This window comes from Simochromis diagramma, unplaced genomic scaffold, assembly GCF_900408965.1.
Source record: "Simochromis diagramma unplaced genomic scaffold, fSimDia1.1 OVJJ01000308.1, whole genome shotgun sequence".
NCBI classification, from domain to species: domain Eukaryota; kingdom Metazoa; phylum Chordata; class Actinopteri; order Cichliformes; family Cichlidae; genus Simochromis; species Simochromis diagramma.
The window spans coordinates 4065126-4090125 of NW_024386785.1; the positions used below are offsets into that span (position 1 = coordinate 4065126).

The window sequence follows — 25000 nt, forward strand, 5'->3', positions numbered from 1 at the left end:
ATGTTAGTGATGTGAACGTGATGATGAAGAACCCGAAGACTCTGACCCTGAGCTTCTGTTGTTTTCAGACCCGCCCCACTCCACCTCACCTCACCTCGGCCATGGCTGAGAACATCCTGGCTGCTGCCTGCGAGAGCGAATCACGCAACGCTGCCAAGAGGATGCGCCTCGAAGCCTACCACGTGAGTTCCTGCGGTGCTTCCACAGTTGTGTCCGACACAGAGCTGCTTTACTGACGGCTTCCAGCGGGAGGCGCTCTCTCCTTTCTGATCAGAAAACCCCGAAGGAACATCAGGGCTTCAGTGCTGGTGTCAAACATGAGGCCCGCGGGCCAGAGTCAGCCCGACAAAGATTCCAATCCAGCTCGCTGTGGAAAATGTGAAGCAGTGCATACATACAGCTGATAGAGAGAATTCACACCACAGCAACAGACGAGCAATTTAAGGTTCCTGTTTTTCAAAAAGTAAGGAATATTATCTGTGACACAAACCCGACTGATGACCACAGAACAGCAGCGCTGACACATTTCTGTCATTTACAGCAGCAGCGTCTCCTCATCATGCAGACACACACATGCTGTGGCCCCTGCACAGCCCTGACTCACAGCCATGTTTCAGGGACGAAATGTGCAAGACAGGGGCGAGGACAGTGTGGAGGACAGTGTGGAGGACAGAGGACAGTGTCGAGGACAGTGTGGAGGACAGTGTGGAGGACAGTGTGGAGGACAGGGGCGAGGACAGTGTGGAGGACAGTGTCGAGGACAGTGTCGAGGACAGTGTCGAGGACAGTGTGGAGGACAGGGGCGAGGACAGTGTGGAGGACAGGGTGGAGGACAGTGTGGAGGACAGGGGCGAGGACAGTGTGGAGGACAGTGTGGAGGACAGTGTGGAGGACAGGGGCGAGGACAGTGTGGAGGACAGTGTGGAGGACAGTGTGGAGGACAGGGGCGAGGACAGTGTGGAGGACAGTGTGGAGGACAGTGTGGAGGACAGTGTGGAGGACAGTGTGGAGGACAGTGTGGAGGACAGGGGCGAGGACAGTGTGGAGGACAGTGTCGAGGACAGTGTGGAGGACAGTGTGGAGGACAGGGGCGAGGACAGTGTGGAGGACAGTGTCGAGGACAGTGTGGAGGACAGGGGCGAGGACAGTGTGGAGGACAGTGTGGAGGACAGGGGCAAGGACAGTGTGGAGGACAGTGTCAAGGACAGTGTGGAGGACAGTGTGGAGGACAGGGGCGAGGACAGTGTGGAGGACAGGGGCGAGGACAGTGTGGAGGACAGTGTGGAGGACAGGGGCGAGGACAGTGTGGAGGACAATGTGGAGGACAGTGTCGAGGACAGTGTGGAGGACAGTGTGGAGGACAGGGGACAGTGTGGGAGAGGACAGTGTGGAGGACAGGGGAGGACAGGGGCGAGGACAGTGTGGAGGACAGGGGCGAGGACAGGGTCGAGGACAGTGTGGAGGACAGTGTGGAGGACAGGGGTCGAGGACAGTGTGGAGGACAGTGTGGAGGACAGGGGCGAGGACAGTGTGGAGGACAGGGGCGAGGACAGTCTGGAGGACAGGGGCGAGGACAGTGTGGAGGACAGTGGCGAGGACAGTGTGGAGGACAGGGGCGAGGACAGTGTGGAGGACAGTGTGGAGGACAGGGGCGAGGACAGTGGCGAGGACAGGGGGGGACAGTGTGGAGGACAGGGGCGAGGTTATGGCGTTACTTTTGTGCCTCTATTCTGAGAAAATTTGAGTTTAATTTGAGCGAACATAATTCCTTACAGTGTTTGCTATTATCCGTATACACACACAATAACAGCCCCGCTCACCCAGTTGTTGGTGTTTGCTCTTGCATTATTATTAGTAGCGCTGTCAGCGTTAATCTCATTAAAATGACGTTAACGCCATAACCGCATTAACGCAGCAAATCTCTGTTAGCGCAGATTCCCCGCGCGAGAGGCTGCACGGCGTCTACAGGTTAGCACGGTTAACTCGTTAGCGCCGTGCAGCCCCACGCACACGTTAATGCGATTATGGCGCTGACAGCACTAATTTTTACCGCTCCACTGGGTTTAGCTGCCATCACACCTGTGATGTGTTGGTTATCCATACAACATTCAGAGCTGTAGCTGGACACGCCCACGGCAGGCGGTGCCCATGATCATGAATATGTTTCGAAGCTGCTGTGAGTGCAGTTTGCGTTCATCAACTTTCCAGTTTTGGAAGTTTTTCTTTAATTCCATGAGAGAAAAATCCCCTGTCAGCATCAGCCTTCCTGCTTCCTCCCCCCATCGTGCTGTTTTTATTTTGAAAAGCTCCTGACTTCCTTGTCCTTCCTCAGGATGAGCAGATCACTCTGGATAAGCCGTCCGGGGTCGGAGGCGTTCTGAGGGAGCCAGCGTCCCTCGCTCACTCTGCCTACTCATTGGCTGCCTCAGCCTTCTCCTCCCAGGAGTCCCAGCTCTATATCAACGGCGCTGGCCTCAGCTATGGTTACCGTGGATACCCAGGCCTGAGCGCCACCATGCAACACCCTGTTTCCCTGACAACCGGTGCTGCTGCTGCCGCTGCTGCTGTTGCCGGTCAGACCAACGGTAAGCGATGACGCAAGCAGTCCATCTTTTATTTACAGATTGTTGGGTGTGGTTTCATCATCAAAGGTCCAAAGTTGAAATGTTCGGGTCCTTCCTGTGGATGTTTTCTCGTGTCAGGAACATATTTTATGTAATATCACATCATTTCTAAGTAATGACATCATCATCTCGACCGTGTTCCTCTGCAGGCCCCACTGACCTCAGCATGAAGTCTCACTCCTCCTCCAACGTCAGTAACTCCTCCTCTTCTGTTGCCGCCAACAGCCTCGGTGGACGGGGCAGTGGTGGTGGAGGAGGGGGCGGGGCGTCGACCCAGCTCAGCCAGCCAGAGATCACGGCCGTGCGTCAGCTGATCGCCGGATACCGAGAGTCAGCCGCCTTCTTGCTGCGCTCAGCAGACGAGCTGGAAAACCTCATCCTGCAGCAGAACTGATCTCACGCACGCGCACGCACACACACACACACACACACACACTACCCCGTCACGTTTCCTGCGCCCTCGCCGGCCTCGCCTGGTTTTGAAACTGTGGCGACCGTTTGGAGGAAAACGGGAACCTGAGGCCGCAGCGAGGGCGGAGAATCCACCGAATCCTGCCTGAGAACAAAACCCGGAACGCCGCAGGAAGCTCGGCTCCTCTGCGGAGGCGCCTCACAATCACAGAGGAGGAGGAGCAAAGACTCTCTGGGGAGCTGTGGGAGTTCGGGTCGATCTTCTTCTGGTTATAAAAACGACGTCGCGCTGAGGCTGTCTGTTTTCGGACGTTGTCCGTTTCTTTGTTGGGACGTTTTCTCTTTCGTGATTTTTCCGTTGGACTTTTTTAAAGTGAAAGAAGAAAAAGAACAGACTGTTCGTGCTCGCCTGTATATAAGCTCTCTGTGTCCTTCAGCACTTTCTCCTCACCTCTGACCTCACCCCGTCCTTGCCCTTGGCCCCGGGAGCCGCGCGCTCACTTATGCATCCGAGACGCCATTTTGACCGCCAGGAAATACCTCAGATCAGACCTGCCAATCAAACGCTCAGCTCCTGCAGGTGAAGCCGGGTTTCTCCGCCTCCTGATGTCGTCAGCGTTTCTTTCTTTTCTGAGGAGAGTCGTGCACGTGTGTGCAGGTTTACCTCCAGCTTCTACGAAACCTCAGCATCTGTCCCTCCTCCTCCTCCTCCTCTTCTTCTCTCTGTTTGGACCTACTCTCCGGCTCTTCTTCGTGGACCTAAACCTCCTCCTCTTCCTCAGGCTTGAGGATGAGGAGGACTGCTCCGTCTTACTGTGTGTGTCTGTTAAACTCTGAGATGGCCATTACTATTATTGTTGTTATTACTATGATTATAATGATGAACTTTCATGTTGCTGCTGCTATTTTAAAAACCGGACCTTCTGCCATAGACCTGAAACCTCAACACAGCCGGGCGGTAGCTCGCCGCAGTGCCCCGTGAAAACGCGACCAACCGGCTCAGAGAGCGACGGTCCGATCCGGCGCTCCTCTCTGTCCCGCTGGCTGCTTGGTCGGCTGCTTTCTTTGTTTTGCTTCATAGGGCTCGATTCCTGTCGTGTTTTGTGACTTTCTAACTGTGAATCTTCTTCTTTTCGGACCCTCCCCTCAGTTTGGAGGGCACGGGGAGGGCTGTACAAACTTCTAGTCCCGTGTAGATTAATACTATCTGTTTGTTTACTAGTGGGTAACTTGTGATTAGTCTGAGAGGAAAGTGAGGCAGCAGATAAGTGGAGCGGGAGCTCCTCCCTCAGGTTCTGAGCCATGTTGGAATCACTCCTGATGTTCTGGTCCCTGCTTACGCTCTGCTGCTTGAAGAGTTTGACGTTTGTGGAAATAGGATTTGCTTTCAAGTTAGATGAAAATCTGACCTCATTGTTGTACCTGTCTGTAAATTTCAGCTGCATCTTCCAACCCTGGAGCTCTAGAAGCTGCAGTTCCTCTGATGTCCTCTGGAGGCTCCAGTGGTGGGTCGGCCTCATAGACTCCCATGTTAAAACTTTAGAGCAGAAGTTAACGTGCTTATGGCTCAGCAGTAGCTTCTGGACCATATAGGATACAAGACAGTATCCCTAAGCTAGCTTAGCTTTAAACACTAGAAGCTGGGGGAAGTGGCTAGCTTACTCATTAGCATGTTATGCCCTGTAAAAAGAAGCCATACTAAAAAAAGAGAGAGAAAACATAACATGTTAGCTGGTGCTCTGTACAGGAAAAAGCAGATTTTCTGACCTTTAAACAGAGCCAGGCTAGCTGTTTACCCCTGCCTGCAGTCTTTGAGCTAAGCTAAGCTATCTGTCAGAACATCAAACGTCCCATCAGGATCTCTGCAAGGAAGCAAGTTATTTCCCCAAACCCAAACTCTTCCTTTAATTCTCGTTGTCATCACCGCTGAGTACTTTTGTCTTTTGATAGCGTTGTTTAAAGATAATTATTTTTCATTATGTGAAATTTAGCTTCAAAGTGCATTTTGAACCTCAGCTCGTTGGGGCCTCGGGCTCGTTAAGGCCTCGGGCTCGTTAAGGCCTCGGGCTCATTAGGAGTTTGGGCCCTCGTTGAGGCCTCGGGCGCTCGTTAGGGACTTGGGCTCGTTAAGCTCCTGGTTTCCTGGATGATGCTCTGCTTCTATTATGGTTTCTACTCAGCTCGACGGTCATTTCACTGTAATTTGCTCCCTTTTTGCACAGCGAGGAAAGCAACAGTCATCTGTGATGTGAAGGGGCGGGGCCCCTTTGTGTGAGTATGCATGTTTCCTCAGAAGGACCGCCCCTAACCCCCCACGCCCCGCTCTGCTGTGAAGCAAAGGGGAGGCGTGGCATGGCAGTTTTCTGTCATGCGGCTGATAATCACCACGTTCACTGGAAGGTTTGTGATGGCAGCTCAGACCTCACAGCCTCCACCCAAACATCCACACCTTCACGCTCATGTGCAGCGACAGAAGCGCCCGAGCTTTGGGAAAAGTTTCACACGGAAGTGACTGAATTTGATGAGGTTTTGGAAAGCTGTGATTAAAGATCAGCGAGAGGAAAATTGGAGAAAAATATGCAAAAAAAAAAAAAAGACGAGAAGAAGAGCAGGAGGGCACGACCTTTGACCCACCTTTCACCTCAAAGCATTTAAAAAGGACGATCAACACCGATGTTCAATCAAACTTTATTCGTCCTCGTAAACAGAGTTTGGGCCCTGGCGTCCCGTCCTGCTCTTCCTCCATCTGATCCTCACTGTGCTCTCAGATGCTGCCTCTGCTTCCTGGCTTTCAGAGTCAGAGCGACCCAGCACCTCTGGGTCACCTGGACCGGTCCAGGTGTGCTGTGATGGGCCGAACCGCTCTCTGCTGTGGCGACAGCGTCAGCAGACCCGGGACCTGGAGGTGTGGCGATCCCTCGGACCGCGGCGGTGTTTCAGTCGCACTGCTGCCGTTCCAAAAGCCTCAAAGCTCCCAAATGTTTGTGAGAAATAAACGAGATCCTCCCGTTAGACAAACAGCTGTTTGTTTACTTTGAATGGCAGCGTGCGATTGGTTTCCTGCTGTCGGGGAGGATGTCCTGAAGTCTCCAAACGCGTCCTTTGAGGCAGTCTTTCTCTGTGATCGCCTTCAGAATCGCCTGTACGGACTCTGAGCACTCCATAAAGTTCAGAGGAAACGCAGGAACAGTTCGATGCACTTCTGCTTTATGTTCCCGACTTCCTTTAACTTCCTGCTCACGCCAGGGTCGAATGTTCGAAGCCGTTCTGTTCATCCTCCTCGATACCTTCTGCTCCTTTGAAACGACCTCTGGCGACCTTGTTATTATTCGTCTTTTGTTGGATTTCTTAAGGAATAAGTTCATAAAACCTTTGAGATGGTCTGATGAAATCATCGCATCACTTCCTGTTTCTCAGAGAGGATGTTTCTGAATCACACACAACAAAAAGCAAATGACAATCTGCAGAAAGGTGGAATTTGCTCTCTGTTTGGTTTCCATTCCTGCTGTCGGCACAGCCGGGCAGATCGGGAGAATGATCCGAGTGTTTTAGCCATACGCCGCCGCCGCCGCCTCCTTCTCCGCTCATTGTTAACGTCTCCACGGTCGAGTACATAGCAGATGCGTTTCTATCCAGTTTCTATTTTTTAGTATGACGTGATTCTTCTTCTGATTTCTATATTTTGTAGTGTGATTAAAGTGGTCTTTTTATATTCCAGCAGTTTCTACCACACATTCCAAACGTGCACGTCAGCAGACGGGCCCCGGCCAGCGCCGCCGCGGATGCTGAGCTCATCTTAGCTGTCCTCCACAGCTGCTCTGTTTTTAAAGGTCGTGTTGAGACAGAGGTGGTCAGTGTGTCACAAAGGTCACGGCGTCTCGTCGACCTCTCGGGCCTCAGAGACTCTGGAGGTGGAGTCGATCAGTTTACTTCACATTTAGCGCCTTCTGTCTTCATGTCCACCTGTTTTAACTCCTTAAAAGGAAAAACCATCAGTCGCAGCCTGCTGTGATGACGGTGAGTCAGCATGGAGAGCCCACCTGTGTCCACAGGTAATAGAAGCCTCCTGTCAGCCCCTCTGAAGGATGTTGAGGGGTCATCTTAAGGTTCAGGGTTAGGGTCTTCCTGCTGCTGTCACCTTTAGGTCACTCAAAGGAGGTGCCAACCGCTCTTTGCACGGAGGAAGACGTGGCGAGGAGGAGGAGAGCTCGACCCACAGTCTGAGCGGTTTCCTCTGAACCGTCTGCCTCAGACGATCGGTCCTCAGAGACGAATTTAAAGGGGCGTGACCTCACGATGGGATCGTGCTCCCGGTCGTTCCTCACCCTCAGAAGCGAGGGTCAGCAGTCGGTGTAGAAGCAGGAACCACGACTCCAGCTGGTTCCTCTCAGTTTGTTTCCTTTTGGCTCAAAGACTCGAGTTTGATGAAGCGTGGAAACGCGCGCTTCATTCATTAAATCTGGCTGTCATGGCGGCAGGTTTCTAACAGATGCAGGCATGAACATCAAAGTGCAGGATGTATTGTTTGTGTCTTGAATCACATGTTGCTGTGGAGGACGGCGTCAGACGTAGTAGTCGCGATGCCAGTCAGGTCCCATCGAATCAGAATCTAAGCTCAAAACACGTCTTTAAGAAAAAAAGAAAGAAGGCAGACGGCGTTATGGAGCGTTTTTATTTTTCTATCTGTACGGCTTCTGTCAGAATATAAAGACGGCGTCCGGGCCGCTCGGTTTCCTGGTTTTCAGTTTGTGCTTTTCTCTTTCCTTCCCGTCTTTGGCTGACTTCTTTGTGCCGGACTCGTGACTGTCTCGACGTCCTCTGCCGGGCCTTCGTACCTTCAGTAATACCAATGTGAAACCTGTAACTCTCCTCATGGTTCGACTCAGTGGAAGTGTGATGTTTACATGTACAGATTTTTGCTATTTTTCTTTTCTGGTTCTTTCTGTTTTCATCTTCATGCCTCTCTTTTCCACTCCTGAGTTCCTCTCCTGACTTCCTCACACAGGGAAATGGGACTGAGACTAAATATGATTATCCACCTTTCACACTCTGCCCTTTCCCACTGTGGAGGCCTGAGAGTGCCAAAAGTACTAATGGCCTTAGCACCTTTAAATGCATCAAACTAAGAAATTAATCTGAACTGTAATTCTCCTCTTTATTTCCTGTTTCATGTTGTAAATAAGGAAATAAAGTGCAAAATGAATGCATGAATAAATGAATGTAATTGGCACGCAGGTACCCGTGCAGCAGCCATGTTTGGACCTGACCTAAGGCTCATTTACAGCTCAGGTAAATGTTTTGCAGGCCGTTAGTTTTAATTTAAAGCCTGTTTTCAGTTCATCAGTGTTAGTTTTATGGGATTATGACAAATGAGAACATTATTTATATATTTTTATTTTCATTATTTTTAGTAGTGCACAGTTTGGTCTAGTTTTTAGAAGACGGCGATTTCCTGCAGGAGAGGTGGTGAGCCTGGCCCAGATGTGGTCCAGATGTTGCCACAGTCACTGAAGCCGGGTCAAAGCCAGACGGGGATAAATCTGTACAAAGGTGAATATGGACAGAAATGTTTGGGTTGATGCATTTAATTTTCTGTTAAAGTGTTGGAGCTGTTCAGTCACTTTGGCAGTTTCAGTCCTCCGTAGGGTCTGGGGGATCGGGTACTTCCTGTTAGCATCATTAGCGCTGAGTTAAATCTGCCACGCTAACGTGCTCGGTGAAGAAAGTCGAGGCGTTCCCGGGCGGCCTTCTGGGTGTGGGAGGGGGGAGTTGTGCGATTGTTCGGCTCTGGAGGGGTGGGTTGCGGTTGACCCCCGACCTCTCGGCTGACTCCACGGCACACAGGATCCCAGCGGGGCCACGGCGACCCTCCGCGATCCGTGGGACACGATTCCTCAGTGAATGAAAAGCCATTTCGGGCCCCGGGCGTCGGGTCTTTAGTCTGTGAGTGTATTTAGCGAAACTTAAACTGCGGACGGCGAAACTCAACCTCAGGAACAGAAAAAAGGACATGACTTTTATAAAAGCAGCTGAAGGCCCATTTCCCTCTCTTTGATACCATATAAATTATATCAAATCAATTCTTTTTATATTTATTGTGTTTATTATTCTTCTATATAACAGTGGATACCTTTTGCAGTACCTGTGGCTGAATATTTTGATTCTTTAGAAAAGTGTTGATAATATACGTGAAGCAACTTAAAGGACGGAGGAAAAAAAAGAAGAAATCTGGGTTCTTTTTCTTTCTGTTTGTTGATGACTACATATCACTCTGGTCCATGACGAAGAAACCAATGATTATACAGACTGAGCTTTCTTTGTGTGATGTCACTGCTAAGGCTGAAATGTTTCTGGACTTTGTGACCGTTCAGTTTGTTTTTGGTTTGTTTCCTCCCGAGCTGTACATCACAAAGCTAAATATACTAATAAAAACTGTGTGCTATCTATCAGACGCCAGCTTTCACGCGCCCTTATTTCCTCCCATCACGAAGACTGACCCCTCACTGCACCGCATTTACGTCGGTGGCTGCGGATCGCATCCAGAGCCGTTTGCAGGTTCGTCTGGGGCCTCTGACAGAAATCCGCTCAGTCGGATGCAGCACACCGGACCGTGTCCGGGCTGAATAATCTGCAGCAGCGAGCGTTCGGATTAAAGTCACTTCCTGTTTGGTTTGGGAAGTCGTCGTAATTTGATCACATGACTTCATAGCACATTACACATCATAACACAGACTGTATATAAAAGATGCTTGGCTAGCACAGACTGTGTGGAAGCATCACACATACACAGAATAACATCCAATCACAATCCTGGAATCTCATTAGCACCAAACCTGGAGCTCCGCCTTCTTGGTCTGTTAGTGCAGTGTTAGCCATGTTATCGGTCACATGATGTCATTAAACACTGAGTTTTTACTGCCTGTGTTCCTCAATAATTCGTTGTATGAATACGTGTGTTTGATTTTACATACTTCAGCTGCACTTCCATGTTTATTTGTACTGGAAGGTTTCAACAGACTCACTGCTGCCTCTGCTGGACGTCAGAGGAACTGCAGGAATATAAATAAAATGGAGTTGTTAGAATTAGGCCACACTCACATCATTTCATTAAATATTTATTCTTTAAATGCTCAAATGTTTCTGACGTCTGTGTGGTGGCCCTTTGGGGGACTGCGATCCTCATATTGGACACCAGTGTGCTGCAGCTTAGGTTCATGAGTCACCCTGTGGGTGTGTTTGTAACGGCGGACTGACACCTGAACACCGGAACGTGTTGCGGCTGTCGGGTGAGTTTCAGATGCATCTGCTTCTGTTCCTGTGACGTCACAAAAGCTAAAACTTCCAAAGCAGGTTGGACACGTGGTCATCCCGGGTGTCCCGGGACAGGATGGAGACCCAGCACACACACACACCTCTCTCCTCTCTCGCTCTCTCTCTCACGCAAACACCTGCGGGGCTCCTCCCCCTCAGTTTGCAGGTGTGTGAGCAGCAGGAGGTGCGCAGAGCTCCGAACCCGATCCTCCGCGCTGTGCTCCGGTGCTCGACCCGCATAGCCTCGGTTTCTGTTTGCGCACTCCCGCAGCCGCCGAGCGCGTCCCGCCGCTCGGAGCCGAACAAACCGGTTCCTCCGGTCCGCCCGCCGGCGGGGCGGGATGTTTCCGGAGAGGGGCAGGCGCGAGCGGCAGGCGCGTGCGTGCTGGAGGACGCATTTCGGTGAGAGCGACGGGCCGCGGCGGGGACAGACCTGCGCGTGCCGGGATGGAGAGCTGCTGCCGCGCGTGTTTGCCGTGCTGCTCGTGCCTCTGGGACCGGATATGGCCCGGCCTCCGGTACCCCGGGCCCCGCGACCACGTCATCGCCAACCCGGCGGCGCACGCGGCCGAGATCCGCACCGTGTCCGGGGACATCCGCGTCCCCGCGCCCAAGAAGCGGCCCGCGCAGCTATACGCGGCGCTCTTCGACTTCGAGGCCCGCAGCGACGACGAGCTGACGGTTAAGGAGGGCGACAAGCTGTCGGTGATCGAGAAGCGCGGAGACTACGTGCTGGCCAAGAAGCTCACCGGGAGCCTGGAGTCCGGCCTCGTCCCCGCCAACTACGTGGCTCTGCTGCAGGACGAGTTCGCCAAACACAAGTGAGTGCCCCATACACACACACACACACACACACACACACACACACACACACACACACGGGGGGGCGACCCCGCAGCTCGGAGTGATGGCGTCGACTGCTGAATGGAGTTAGGACGTCAGTGTGAACTTGAGCACGTTGACGGTCGTTTAAATGAATGAAACTTTGAGTTTTCAGATGAGTTTCACTCAGAGCTTTGGCTGCATGTTTGTTGATGTGCAGCAGCAGATATTTAATCTGGAGTCAGTCTGTGTGCTGCAGAGAGAAACAGACTCTTCAAGATAAAAGCTGACAGTGAGACCGGAACTCCTGATGCTGGTCCCAGCTCTGATCCCAGGTCTGGTCCCAGCTCTGATCCCAGCTCTGGTCCCAGCTCTGATCCCAGGTCTGGTCCCAGCTCTGGTCCCAGCTCTGATCCCAGCTCTGGTCCCAGCTCTGGTCCCAGCTCTGATCCCAGCTCTGGTCCCAGCTCTGATGGGACACCATGAGGCTTGTTTTGGGCTTCCTCCAAAACTGCGACAGCCTCAGCGTCCCTGCAGCTTACAGAAAATGACACTTCAGGCTCTTAAAGACTAAAATTGATACTAAACAAGAAACTCTTTGTAAATTTGTTGGACAGATCTGAGGTTTTTCTGGTTTGGTTCAGGCTCTGAGTCTGAGGTAAAGTTAGGGCGGGGCCACAGTGACAGGTGACTGTGAAAATATTAGTCACATAATAAGATCCACCTAAAATTAGCCCCCACCTTTCCACCTGACTTATTGCTGATGACGCACCGTGGGCCGTCTCCCAGTGCCTCCTGTCACTCTCCGGGACCTGTTTTGTTTTCCTTTCAGGTGCTGAGGGCCAGACACGGGAAACTACAGCCGTGTATTTTTCCGTGTTTTTCCCTGCTGTCAGAAATGCTGCAGAGGTGCTGAGTAGCCAAAGACACAAACCCTCAACAGGACAGAGTGATGCCATTTCATGTCCAAAGAGTCAAAGGTCAAGTGCAAATGGGCGCTTTTTAAAGAATAACAGAGTGGATCTGTTATTGGTAGAACTGTGTCATGTGACTGCTTTCACACGTCAAAGTGACGTAAGTGTGGCGTGGAGCTGTGGGTGGGGCTTCAGCACAGTGAGCAGTCAGCAGAAGAAAGAAGTTTTCAGCGTGTTCTTCCTGTCATGTGATGGCATTTGTCTCCGCCCATCAGAGACACAACATGAACTCTTACTGAGAGCAGCTTAACCCTCATCCTGCGTGCCCGTGGGTGCTCTGTAGTCAGACGTCAGCTGACCCTCCAAACGTTCCTGCCGTTTTCGATCCCATTTCTCCCGATTACATCCCTGAAAGCTAAAAAGTTTCGAGACTTTGTGTGCAGAGGAATGAAAAGCACGGTCCCGGCGTTCAGACAAAGTCAGGTGTGAATGTCTGAAGGTATCCGGCCCACGGCTGCAGGTGCTCCATTATTCATACACCTGCAGCTGAGCTCTGTGTGCTTCACCTTCGGTGTGAACGCTGCCGACCCAACAGTGACTGCGTTTGTCTGACAGCAGAACAAGAGGACGAGTCGGGCTGCTGAAGTTTGGACTCATCCAAAGTCTGCAGAGCATCACAGCCCAGCTCGCACATCTGGACCCTTTAACAACCCCAGGAATGTTCATCACGATCTCAGAATCATCAGAGGGAAAATGAAGCCACGTTTTCAGACGAATATACCAAAAGACTAAAGTGTCCTCTGCAGGAAGGGAAGCCCATCAAAGCTAAATGAAGCAATCCAGACGCGCGGTTCAGATTTCCAGCTTTAATGAAGCATTAACAAACATTTCATTTATTCATTTCAGCCTTTATATTCCCTCATTCGTCCAGTCTCACACGCTCAAACCTAATTGGACGTAAGGATGAGTAACCCGCACACAGGCAGGCGTGGGTTTCTCCTCTGTGAGGCTTTCTCAGCTCTGCAGTGCAGCTGCTTTCAGGTGCTGCGGGTTTTTGGGTCTTTATGCCCTCAGTTTTGTCTTTAGGGAGTTTGAGCATGCTCAGTTAGGCTGGGGATCTTTCTTTGGACACGGTGCAGCTGAGTGTTTCAGTATCTGACTTATTTTGCTTTTATGAGAATGGAAAGTGCCTGTGCAGAACTTCAGCTTTGTGATCTGAGCTGGAATCATGTTCAGCTGCATCAAAGTCAGATCCATTTTCATAACCATCATGATTCAGAGCTTTGGGTCGCTTCCTTTCCTGCTCCGTTCACCCAGTTTCACCCCTTCCTTGTCTAGTCTGCCCACCTGTCTGTGCCCGAGTGTTAACTGTGCATTTTCAGATGCTTTTGTGTTTTCAGTCAGCTTCCTTTTTCCAGCCTTTCACGACCTTCTTTTCTACTTTGAGCGTCATATCAAGATTTCCAAGCACAGCTATCAAATGCAAATTCCTTTATCTCCTTAACTTGCTGGGAAATGACGTGGAAGCAGGCCACGCCTCCTTAGAAAGACTTATCAGTTACTTTGAGCCTGTGAACGTGAACAGGAAGGCAGTTTGACTTTTAACACCCACTAAAATTCACCTGAGAATATCTGACCTAACATATGATAAGAATCTGGCATTGTTATGTAATCTAAATCCATCCTCCTTTGGGTGAGAGGGCGGAGCATGAAATTACCAGCTAATGCTATGTAGCTCAGTTAGCATGGACAGAAACAAATAAAAATAAAATCCGAAACTGGAGCCTTATTTGTACAGTGACCTCACAGCAGCCATGTTATTGGTCACATGATGTCATCAAAAAAGGCTCCAACAGCACAAACACGTCCAGCTCAACCTAGCAGCTACAGCCACCTGTGTCTCTATCCACCTGTCAGAGGCCACGCCCCCTAATAATGCAGACTTAATATAATTTAAACGTAGGCGACTTTTAAAAACGTGCTCCTCCGTACAGGTGTCACGTGGGGGGACCAATCAGTGTGTATCAGGCTGTAAACATGCTTATCTCTGCTGGACTCACTGCTGCCTCTGCTGGACGGCACAGGAACTGCAGGTTTTATTTTTCAGCTGTTTGGAAAAAGGTGCAGGTGAATCTTTTTACAAAACGTGCACATGAACCATGTAAACCTGAAACCAGGAAATGTTTGTTGTTCCTACTTTCTTGTCATTTCTAGCAGAAACGAATGATGGGTGAGTCAGTAATGAGCTCTGATGTGTTTCTCCCACAGCATCATTAAACTCTGGTTTACAAACCTGTTGCTGCTCGAGTTTGAGCTGGTTTCAGTGAAACCCGAGCATCGTGCCGCTCGGACCCGCCCTCTCTGATAACTTAAAGTAAATACAGGCGGGTTTGTCTGGGCAAACGGGCGGGACCGCACGGCTCCGTCTGTCAGACTGACCGGGCGTCACGTGTGCTTTTGTTCTTGTATGGCTTCACATGTGACGCATTCTTCATGTCTGTCTCTTCCTTTCCTTCTCTCTCTCCATCCACTCCCTCCCACCCATCATCCCGCCCACTCCGTCTCTGTGCAGGTGGTACTACGGGAACATAAACCGTGGGAAAGCGGAGAAGCTGCTGCTCGCCTCCCAAAACAAAGATGGCGCCTTCCTGGTTCGCATCAGTGAGAGTCACAGTGACGAGTACACTATCTCTGGTGAGTGAGCACTTTGTGGTGACCTCTGACCTCTTAAAGACAAACTGCCTGATGTATAAAAAGTTACAGTTGGAGGAGAAGACGCCACGAGTACACAGCAGTCCGCCTTCAAAGGAAACTCGTGGGCGTCGACATGATTCTGGCCTGAGGACGCCACAGCCGGGGTCTTCGGCCGGGCTGCGGACAGGAAAACAACAACCAATCATCTCCCAGTCTCAGTCAGATCCTCCCAGTAAAAGAGCCACGTTATTGTTGAAAACACGGACCAAACCAAACTGAACCATCTCACCGTAAAGTGACCCAACCAAGCTTCTTCCCTCAGAAACGCGTCCGTCAGAGGCCAGCAGAGAGTCGGCGAAGGTCTCTGTTTAAAGTACTTTGTAACACTCGAGGATTAAAAATGTAAAAGACTGGTTGGAACAGAGCCGACTTAAGCAGCTGCTGCAGGACTTTAATAACATTTAATTTATTCACATTTATCAGTGCAGACCTGCCCCACACTCATAACTGTGTAATAAGCAAGCTATCTGTAAGTTTCAGTGTTGAGCTGTTTTAGCCATCAGACCAGGTGGAAGCTGCTGCATGTCTCCTCCTCCTCTCCTGTCGTTTTCCCCATCCATCACCTCCTCCTGCCCTCCTCAGCACTGCTGTCAGTGAAGGTCTGCAGCCAGCTGTGATTGGTTGGTTCCTCAGTATGAGGTCATTCCTAGAGCAGCTTTTATCGCAGTACAATGAAGGCAGATGTTTTTTACTTGCAGCTGATTGTTTTGTGTCTGAATGGAGACTGATGAGAGTTCCACACACGGTGGCCTGGTTAAGACCAGTAGGCAGAGGTCAGGTGTGTTCAGGGGCATTTAAATCCCAGTAGTTTGGTAACAGAGCCGATATGAGGGCCGGGTCGGCTCTGAATGCCAGTCTGGGACCGGTCTGGGACTCATCAGGGGCCGGTCTGGCACTCATCAGGGGCCGGTCTGGCACTCATCAGGGGCCGGTCTGGGACTGTGCTCGGCACAGGTGTGCACTGTGTCTGTCTGATAGATTCCAGGTGTCTTCCTCACACATGAAGGTTAGCCATGGAGTTAGGTCAACAACACAGCTTTTAGTACAGGCGTGAGTAGTCACATGGTAAAAATCATTAATATGCCAAAAATGTGACATGCAGACACATCAGGTTATAGCAGAACTAGGACGGGTCACAAAACAAGCGCTCTGCTGTAACACAAGCACATGACTGTTGTTAACATTCTGTCAGATATTCCTATAAATCAGCAGCATGTCATCGTCCTTTCAGACAAATGAAACAGACTTATTATCGTATTTGTTACTCAGTGCTCGTGCACGCTCTGCTCGACTGATTTTTATTGTTAAGCTGTGTGACGCCGTCTTTTCCATAAGGCAGAAGTGGAATTTCTAGAAGCAGGTAAACATGTCTGCTGTATTCACTGTGTGAGTCTGACAGTGTCACACGTCTGCTGTGTGATGTGTGGATGTTTTGGGTGTGCAGAGGTCCACTCGCCGGACCGGTCTGACAGCAAAGGGACTCTTTGTGCGTCTGCTGTTCCTTTGTTTGCTTTTCAGCCACCTTAATGAAAGGTGGATGATGTCACTGAAGACTCCGCCCCCAGCTCAGCTGTCACAGGCAGGGCCATGACCCACAGTGGCTTAAAGTAAACATAAAACAATTAATGTCACAGTCAGAGTTTTTACTTGTATGAAATAAATTAGACTGTGTGCGTAATCCCAGTACTTCAGGCTAAAAACATTAATGAGTGACTCAGTCTGCTTTATTCTGATTGGACACGAGGAGCCAGGTAGACTGTCACCTTTCCAGCTGGAACACTAAGCTGATGTGTCAGCTCCTAAAACTCTGAAGAAAGAACATGAAAAAACAACGTGGGCCCGTTCTCCTTCTCTTACTTCCTGTCTTATAAGTCACATGTTCGTACTGAGCACGAGCAGTTTCAGAGCTCGGTGTATGTTTAGTAACCGCTGTGAACCCTGCGGCGCAGACTGCAGCCGTCCTCTTCCCATCATCCAGACTTCCTTTAGGTTATACGTCCATTAGAAAACACTGCATACATTTCTGTGCAGCTGACAGCAGGTACATGTCTGTGAAGCCCAACTAATATTAAAGATGACACATACAAACTCACAGATCAGCAGAACCAGTTTAGTGGGCAGAGACTGGTGTATGACTGCACAGTAACCGCTGATTCTTGTGCCGGAGCTCAGAGATGCTGTTCCTGCTCCGCTCTGTGGGTTTAATGTCACAGGTGTGTCAGCAAACCCGGAACGCTAACGTCCGGTCTGTGGAAAACACTCTGGAAGCGCTGAGGAGGAGCGCCAGGAAAGGGTTTCCCCTTTAACTGGAACACCACTACTTCACAGCCTGCTTATAGAGTGGTGAGACAGTTGTTCATGTACAGAAGGATTATTTTGGACTGTGACTGATGCACAGCTCTTCTGTTAGAGTCCAGAGGTAAAATAGGAAGCTGTGAGTAAACAGAGTAGTTCAGCTTTAGCAGCTCATTGGTTGTTTCTGTGATGTGCATGAGCTCGCTGCGCTCTCAGAGCCACAGCAGCTCTCTAATCAGGATTAGGTGCTGGAGGATTTCTGGGATTTGTGGCCTTGAAGTTATTGTTACTGCGTCCTCCAGCTCGGCTCTTTCTTCTGTCTCCACATCTGCAGCTTTTCCTCTCCATCCTCTACCTTTCCCCCCGCCCCCCTTCAAGGTCCTTTCGGTCCCAGGGGGACGATGCTGCAGTTAGATGCTCAGTTTTCACTGTGCTAGTCCTGCTGAAATATGCATCATCAGGGCTCTGCACACAGCAGAGTGCAGCACAGCGAAGCTCAGTCACACATATAAAAACGTGTTAGTCTTCCTGGATGTCAGTACGTGTAACACTGCTGCATATGTGTGCATGTGCAGCCAGTGCTGCAGAGCATGTCCACAGTTTCACAAGAGAACAGGGAAAATCAGGAGGGTTTGAGTATTAAAAACGATCCTGTATCATTAACCTGTTTTTTCATGTTTAATTATGACTCCATATATATATGTTACACTGGAGGAAGCAGAAAGCTTAACTGGCGAGCATGAATGAAGGTAACTGTGTGTCTTCCTGGAGTCTGATGCTGTGGTCGAGCTCGTGTGCCGACGTCCCCCCTGAGCGAGTCCTGGTGAGCCCTGAAAGCTGCATGTTTGGCCTCACGGCTGATGCAAAAATATCTGCAGAGATCACCGACTGTGCGCAACCTTTCCCCTTCAGGTTACTCTGCTGCACGTGCTCAGATGGCCATCGTCAGAGCCTCGTTAACGTCTGTTTCCTTCCACCAATCAAACATGGCGTTCATCACGTTACCATGATAAGCAGTACTTACATCTGACGGCACACAGCTCAAACCTTCCTGACCCTCGACCTCATCACTGCTATCAGCTGATTCTTTGGGGGTAGAAGGCGGGACATCTGCCATATTTCCTGAATCGGCAGATCCTGTGAGTGACGCGTCTCTCTGTCTGTTAAACGAAGGAGTCTGTGAGGAATAATCGATCCCTGTGAGGAGCTCCTGTGCTCAGGAGAAACGGTGAAGGCTCCAGGCAGCTCTTCACTTCATGCTTTTCACTTCACTGTTTTATGGGCTGGTTTTGAACTGTGCAGGTACAGCTGACTTTACATGTCATAGCCTGCTGTTACCTGTGGATGAGTCGACCGTCTGAAGCTTGAAGAGGCTCTTCAGCCGTCGTTCATACAGGATCAAATGTATAAAAGAATAAGTCCAGTAGGCCTCTTTAGTCAGGCCCCTGTGTTTGCAGGTTTTATTATTCGGACCAACAGCGCTGCCTCTAAACGCCAGAAACTCGTCTTTGCCTCACAGTAAATTTACTCCCATCATGAGTGCAGTTAAAGCACCCAGGATCTCTTCTATGTCCCATTGGTCTCGGAGTATAAGTAAAAACCTGATGATATAACCACATTAAGCTCCTCCCTCTGTGTTACAGCTCGGAGCGAGGGGAAAGTGTTCCACTTCCGGGTCCAGCGCTCCTCCATCGGAGCGTACCTCATCTCGGATAAGATCTCTTTCGCCACACTGGGAGAGCTCATCGCCTACTACCAGAAAAACTCTCGCAGCCTCGGCGTGCTGCTGGAGGAGCCATGCGCCCAGCAGGTAGGACTCTGAAACAAAAGCTTTTAGCTTCTCCTTGTGCCGGCTCCGGCCTGCTGCGGGCAGGTCACCGTCGTTTACCTCGCAGGCTGAAACCTGATGGGCTTCATTCTTGTTGAAGCTACGGCACATTTGTATTTTTCACACGTCGCTGCTACGAGGCTCCGCTTTACTTCTTTAAGTTACAGTCTTTATCTGACGCGATGACGAGGACGCGGATCAAAAACTGCTTTTAGTCGGAGAGCGAGCTTGGACCTGAAAAACGTAAACATGCTCAATCCTGGCCGTCCAGCTGTGGACGTTACATTTCTCTGTAACGTCTGTGTGGACAGAGCAGCTGATTGATAGCTGATACCTGCACGCCACAGCATCCTCTGTCTGAAACCAGCAGCTCCTCCCCGTCTGATTGGCCCTTACATTTATGAAGATCCACCAGTGGAGCAGGTTCACTGTAACGACTGAGTTCACAACAATAGAAGTACACAAACATGAGCAGACTTCCAGCAGTCTGTATTCACGCCGTGCTGCATGAATATGTGTTAATGCTGAAAGTGTTTGTACGCACACGTCTGAGACTCATCAACTGTATATAATTATAACATCATTATATGTAATCAATATAGTAAATATAATGTTATTATTATATTTACCAAAAACAGTAATAATATTAAAATAAAGGCCCAAGTAACAGGATGACAGACTGTATATAAACGATGGCCATCTTCCACCTTGGTTTTTTTAAATCTAGTTAGTAATGGTTTATATCTGCGTCATGTTCACACACGCTGTTACTGAAATGTTCGACACTAGACGCGCCGAGGCTTCGTTTTGACCTCATCACTCCCTACAGCAGGTGCATTCATCGAGCAGTGAGGCTCAGGCTGTGGGGCAAAAACAAAAGGATCACATGACCGTGTAGACCAGGGGTGGCAACTCCAGGCCTGAAGGGCCGGCGTCCTGAAGGGCCGGCGTCCTGAAGGGCCGGCGTCCTGCAGGTTTTAGATCTGGGTCAGCACACCTGAATCACGTGATTAGTTCGTTACCAGGCTTCTGGACAACTTCAGACATGTTGAGGAGGTCAGACATTTAAATCAGCTGTGATGGATCACATCTAAAACCTGCAGGACGCCGGCCCTTCAGGACGCCGGCCCTCGAGGCTTGGAGTTGCCCACCCCTGATGTGAGCCGCTGAGGACGCCACAGAAATGAGTGTAAAACGCAATCACACCATACCACGTTGCTTAGCAACATGTATTTTCCCCACACATGTTGATACCTGCTGTAACACGAGCCAGGCGACCCGTATGTGACCGATAAACACACTGGAGGCTGTGGCCACATAAAAAGACGAGTATTTGGCGCCAGAGGAACAGGTCACGATGTTGAGCGGGGCCACAGTGGAACCTGTGACCGTGCAGGGAGGGGAGCTGAACTGAGGGCCCACAGTGACCCAACCCCACCAACCAGTGACGCTAAAGAAAAAAAGGATTTTATTTTTAACATTAAAACCATTCCTCTATTGTTCTGTGTATTAACAGCAAGTCAAAGTCAAGTAATTACATCATCAAACATCTGCATCTAAGACCCCTGGAAGGGTCCGCAAAGATGGTCACGGCCAACATGACATCGTGCATTGCCTGCGTGAATGAGTAGCGTGATGCATGACCCGCAGGATGAGCTCGTCCTGCTTCTTGGAATCACAGGAATGCAGTCGCTGTGTTTTCTGCAGTCTCACCACAAACTGGTTTTTACTTTCATTTTAAACTTGAATCTTTAACCAACTCCCACAAGCACACCTGATTGGTGTGGCGTTACTTTTGTGCCACTATTCTGAGCGCACGTAAAACAAATGTGCAAGTGTTGCATTTTGAGCGAAGAAAAGCTCAATTTGAGTGAACAAAAATATTATCCACACACACACACACACACACACAGATCTGATTGGCTGTTCTGGTCTCCAATCAGCTCGAAATGAGGAAATGCAATATCCCAGAATCCATTTTGTCCAAAACTCAAACGAGGCAGTGGCGGAGGAACACAGAGTGGCGATTTGTTTATCGAACATCCAAGTCTGTGATTGGCTGGTTTTGTGGCACAAATATAACGGTGTAGAGAAGAGTTGAGCGCGCACGGGCAGAAATGTTGAGAGCGCGAGCAACACATTGCGAGCGAGCGCAAAAGCAAAAACTGAGCGAGAGGGGCTGCGTGTGTGTGTGTGTGTGTGTGTGTGTACGTGTGTGTGGCAAAGTGCTCCTGCACAGTGTACCAGGGGCACGAAGAAAATGTGTCGTACCATAGGCACGAGCAGTGTGTGTGTGGCAAAGTGTTTCTGAGCGGTGTACCAGGGGCACGAAGAAAATGTGTCGTACCATAGGCACGAGCAGTGTGTGTGTGTGGATAATAGCAAACACTGAAACACATTTTTTGCGCGCAGCAATGGATTTTGTTCACTCAAATTCAGCTTTTCTTCGCTCAAAATAAATTTCTCCTCAAAATGCAACACTTCCACCTGCACATTTCTCATGCGCTCAGAATAGTGGCACAAAAACAACGCCACAGATTGGTTGTTCCAGAAGCTCGGAGCTGAAAGCGGCTGGAGGTGAACCTGGACTGGAGCGGTCCTCCTGACCTCTGACCTCTGAACTATAGTGCCTCATGTTACCGTTGGCTCCCTCCGGCCCCTAACTCACACTTTGACAGTAAAGACGTTCCATAGACAAAACATGTTTGAAGTGTCATAAACAAAGTAAAGTATGTGGAAGAGTTTCAGAATAAAAGCATGCAGCAGTGTAATTATGTCATCTGTGAGCTGCAGTCTGTCGTCATGCCTGCTCAGTCTGGCGGGAGGCGATGGAGCGGAGCGCGCCAACGTTTCAGACCGCCACCGACCCCTCCTCCCCTCCCTGATGACATCAGCTGCTTCTGAAGTCTCGGCTCAGGTTAAATCGAAGCTCTGAAACAGATGCAGTGCAGACACAGGCGCCCCCTGCAGGCAGCAGGAGTCTCTGCAGCACTTTAAATCTGATGTGTTGTCTCCATTTGTTTAATGAACAGCAGATGGGACCAATGACTGACTATTAACAGCTTAGAGACCAAACCTTCATCCTGATTCTGAGCAGCACAACATCTCCTCACATTTGTCTTTACTTTTTAAGTTCTCATAGGAGTAAAACCAGCCACCTCATTGGTCACTGAATAACTGTGGTCCACAAAAACACTTCAGTATAGACACTGCTGCTTATTACTGGTCCATAAATGATTAACTTTACAGTCCAATACTATCAACAACATGATTATAGCACAGTGAGGAAGCCTGAACGGGCCATCACAATCTCACCGTTTTCAAAATGCCGCCTGAAAAAGCAAACCCAGGAGTTGAAGAGGAGTTGGAGGAGATTAGGAAATCACTTAATTTCACGTCTGATGAACTGAGCAAAGTGGCTAAACAACAAATATGCTACATGACCTATTGGATGAGATAAAACAACTAAAAAAACTTGATAAAGGAGAAGGACAAGAAAACGGACAACTTGGAACAATACACAAGAATGGATGACTTAGTCATAAGTGGACCGGAGACGCAACACTGAACCTCCACCAGAGTAACGGCTGGTGGAGGTAAAGACGGTGAAGATGCCCCAGCAGAGGAGCTGCAAACGCTTGAACAGCCAGTGACAAAATTCCTTCAAACGAAGAATGTACGTATTCAGAGCCATCATATCGCAGCATGCCACACGCTCCCCAGAAAGACAGTAAAACAAAGCCAGCAATCATTCTTCGGTTTGTGAGTCGCAAAACAAAGATTGAGTTAAGCTAAAGGGGACCGGTGTGTATTTAAATGAACATTTAATGAAAAAGGCTGCTGAAAGACAGGCCACACGCTGAGAAAACGAACTTCAAAACGTTTAACGATGCAGAGCACAACACGCACGACCCTGAAAGTAACACTGACCCCGATAACCAAGAACAACAATAACGCTTGTTCTATACACACGACCAATTCAATATGAATGTTAAAATGGAAAATGCATCGGTCACACATTTCAACAGTAGAAGCCTGTATAAAAATTTACTCTAAAATTACAGAATGTTTAAGTAAAAGTTTAATATAATTTCAATATCAGAAACAATGAGAAAGTTAGTGAAATGAAAGGATACGAATTATTTACAATGAACAGGGTGAATAAAAAAGGAGGCGTTGTCGCTTTATATGCAGATAAAGTTCTGATTGAATGTATGTCAAGCACCACAGATGACGTATTGGAATGTGTTGAAATCCATGTTGGAAAAGCTGACGATATAATTCTAAGTTGCATTTATAGGACACCAGGATCATGCTTTGACACATTCAATGAAAAACTTGCTGCTATGTTTAGCAACCTAAATGATAAAGAAGTGCAAATAATTTGTGGTGATTTTAATATCGATTTGCTGAACCCAAATGTTCATCAGAAAACAGCAGATTTCATCAATGCAGTGTATAGTAACTACCTTTTCCCTGTAATTACAAACCCTGAACAAAACCCAACACGAGTGAATCGTTTCTGTCGTGTTAATTTGCTGATGCTCTCGATCGGTAGAACCAACGTCTGATTGTCAGTAAATTTATGAGAAACCTGCTGGAGTCTCTGTGCCGTTCATGAAACTGTCGCTGCTGTCCACATGCCGAGGCGTTGGTGCGTCTGCCTGAGAAGAACAAAAACGTGTTTTCATGACTGTTTCTGGATCTCGATGCCACGCTGCAGGTTTGAATGGATGCACGTGAACGTTGTTCAGGTCCGTCAGCATCCAGAGCACGTGACTGGCTGAGTGCAGTTTGAGTGGAGATGCTGCAGTGAGCAGCTGTCAGGCTCCACCTCCCTGGTTAACATGCGTTTCCCGCCACGAGCCTTGTGTTTGTGGCTCAGCTCGTGCTGACGCGGCTCACCCTAAACTGCTGAGTCAGATGATGTTACTCGGTGTTTAAGGAAATGCGAGTGTGGACTCACCGTGTTGTCTCTGTGCAGCGGGAGCTGTTCGACATGGAGCCGTGGGAGAGGCCCAGAGAGGAGTTCAGGCTCCAGAGGAAACTGGGAGAAGGTCACTTTGGGGAGGTGTGGGAGGCTTTCTGGACCACAGAGAAGAAGAAGGTGGCCATAAAGACGCTCAAACAAGGTAAGCCTGTGAAAGAGCATCAGTCAGACTGGAGCTTTAAGTTAAACCGCTGAGTAGTATTTGTGGACCTGAGTGGGTACAAACTGCATGCTTCGTGTTTGCTGTGTTCAGGTTAACGCTGCGTATCTGTGAGGCGAGCAGCTGTTGGACCATGAAGCAAAAGCTTTGTTTTGTCCTCACATCACAAATATAAAAGTGTTTTTATCACCCTTGACAGGCTCGTCCTGTCTTGTTGTCTCACGCTGTAAACCCGACAGCTGGAAAGGTTTCGTATGAATCCTGATAGAACCTCGTAGGCTCGAGTTAACAAGTTTGACCTTTTCCACTGACGTCTTTAACTTCATGATTTACTGGTGCATAATTGGCAAAAAAGCCTTAAAACATAGACACTGATTCTTACAAGACTGTCGTCATCATATACTACGTACCGTATGGAGATTTAAGAGCTCACCTTTGACCTCTGACCTCTCCTTTAAGATGAATTTATTTGGCGCTGTTTGAATTCAGGGTTTGTTTAAACGTTTAAATGTTACAGTTACAAACCCACACTCTCAGTGTGGGTTTGAGCGGACGCCACTTCACCTGCAGTTGGACAGGAAGTGAAGCAGCCAGAGTCCATTCACAAAAACGGGGATTTTTACCTCATCTCCGGCTCCACCGGTTATTCCGTCTGCTGCTTCAGCGAGAATCCAACAATCTTCAGGGAGAATCCAGAAATGATGGCTGAGGGTTTTAAACTGCAGGTGGCAGTGAAGCGCCGATACTGAGCCTGTCTGTGACTGACGGCAGCATCACCCACAGGAATCCAGATAACACCTGAACCAGGAAGCTCGCGTTCAGGTTTCTCTGGAGCTGAGAAGCAGTTTATGACTCTTAGCTGCCTAAAGTGATCCAACTGTGCCGACGCCG

The 25000-nt window shown here is 49.3% G+C and overlaps 2 protein-coding genes across 5 annotated transcripts in view; both read left to right on the plus strand.

Moving 5' to 3' along the window:
• LOC120728103 (nucleolar protein 4-like) overlaps positions 1 to 9481 on the plus strand; it is an 87395-nt gene extending 77914 nt beyond the window's left edge. For both annotated transcript variants that reach the window (XM_040022817.1, XM_040022818.1), the window contains 3 exons: positions 69 to 182; positions 2333 to 2585; positions 2774 to 9481. In XM_040022817.1, the coding sequence (XP_039878751.1) occupies positions 69 to 182; positions 2333 to 2585; positions 2774 to 3018 (612 nt within the window). In that variant the 3' untranslated portion in view covers positions 3019 to 9481. The remainder of the gene's footprint in view (positions 1 to 68; positions 183 to 2332; positions 2586 to 2773) is intronic.
• A 113-nt stretch (positions 9482 to 9594) lies between these two features.
• Positions 9595 to 25000, plus strand: part of zgc:194282 (tyrosine-protein kinase Srms) — a 22361-nt gene continuing 6955 nt past the window's right edge. For all 3 annotated transcript variants that reach the window (XM_040022821.1, XM_040022824.1, XM_040022822.1), the window contains exons 1-4: positions 9595 to 11167; positions 14655 to 14776; positions 18775 to 18941; positions 23944 to 24091. In XM_040022821.1, the coding sequence (XP_039878755.1) occupies positions 10794 to 11167; positions 14655 to 14776; positions 18775 to 18941; positions 23944 to 24091 (811 nt within the window). In that variant the 5' untranslated portion in view covers positions 9595 to 10793. The remainder of the gene's footprint in view (positions 11168 to 14654; positions 14777 to 18774; positions 18942 to 23943; positions 24092 to 25000) is intronic.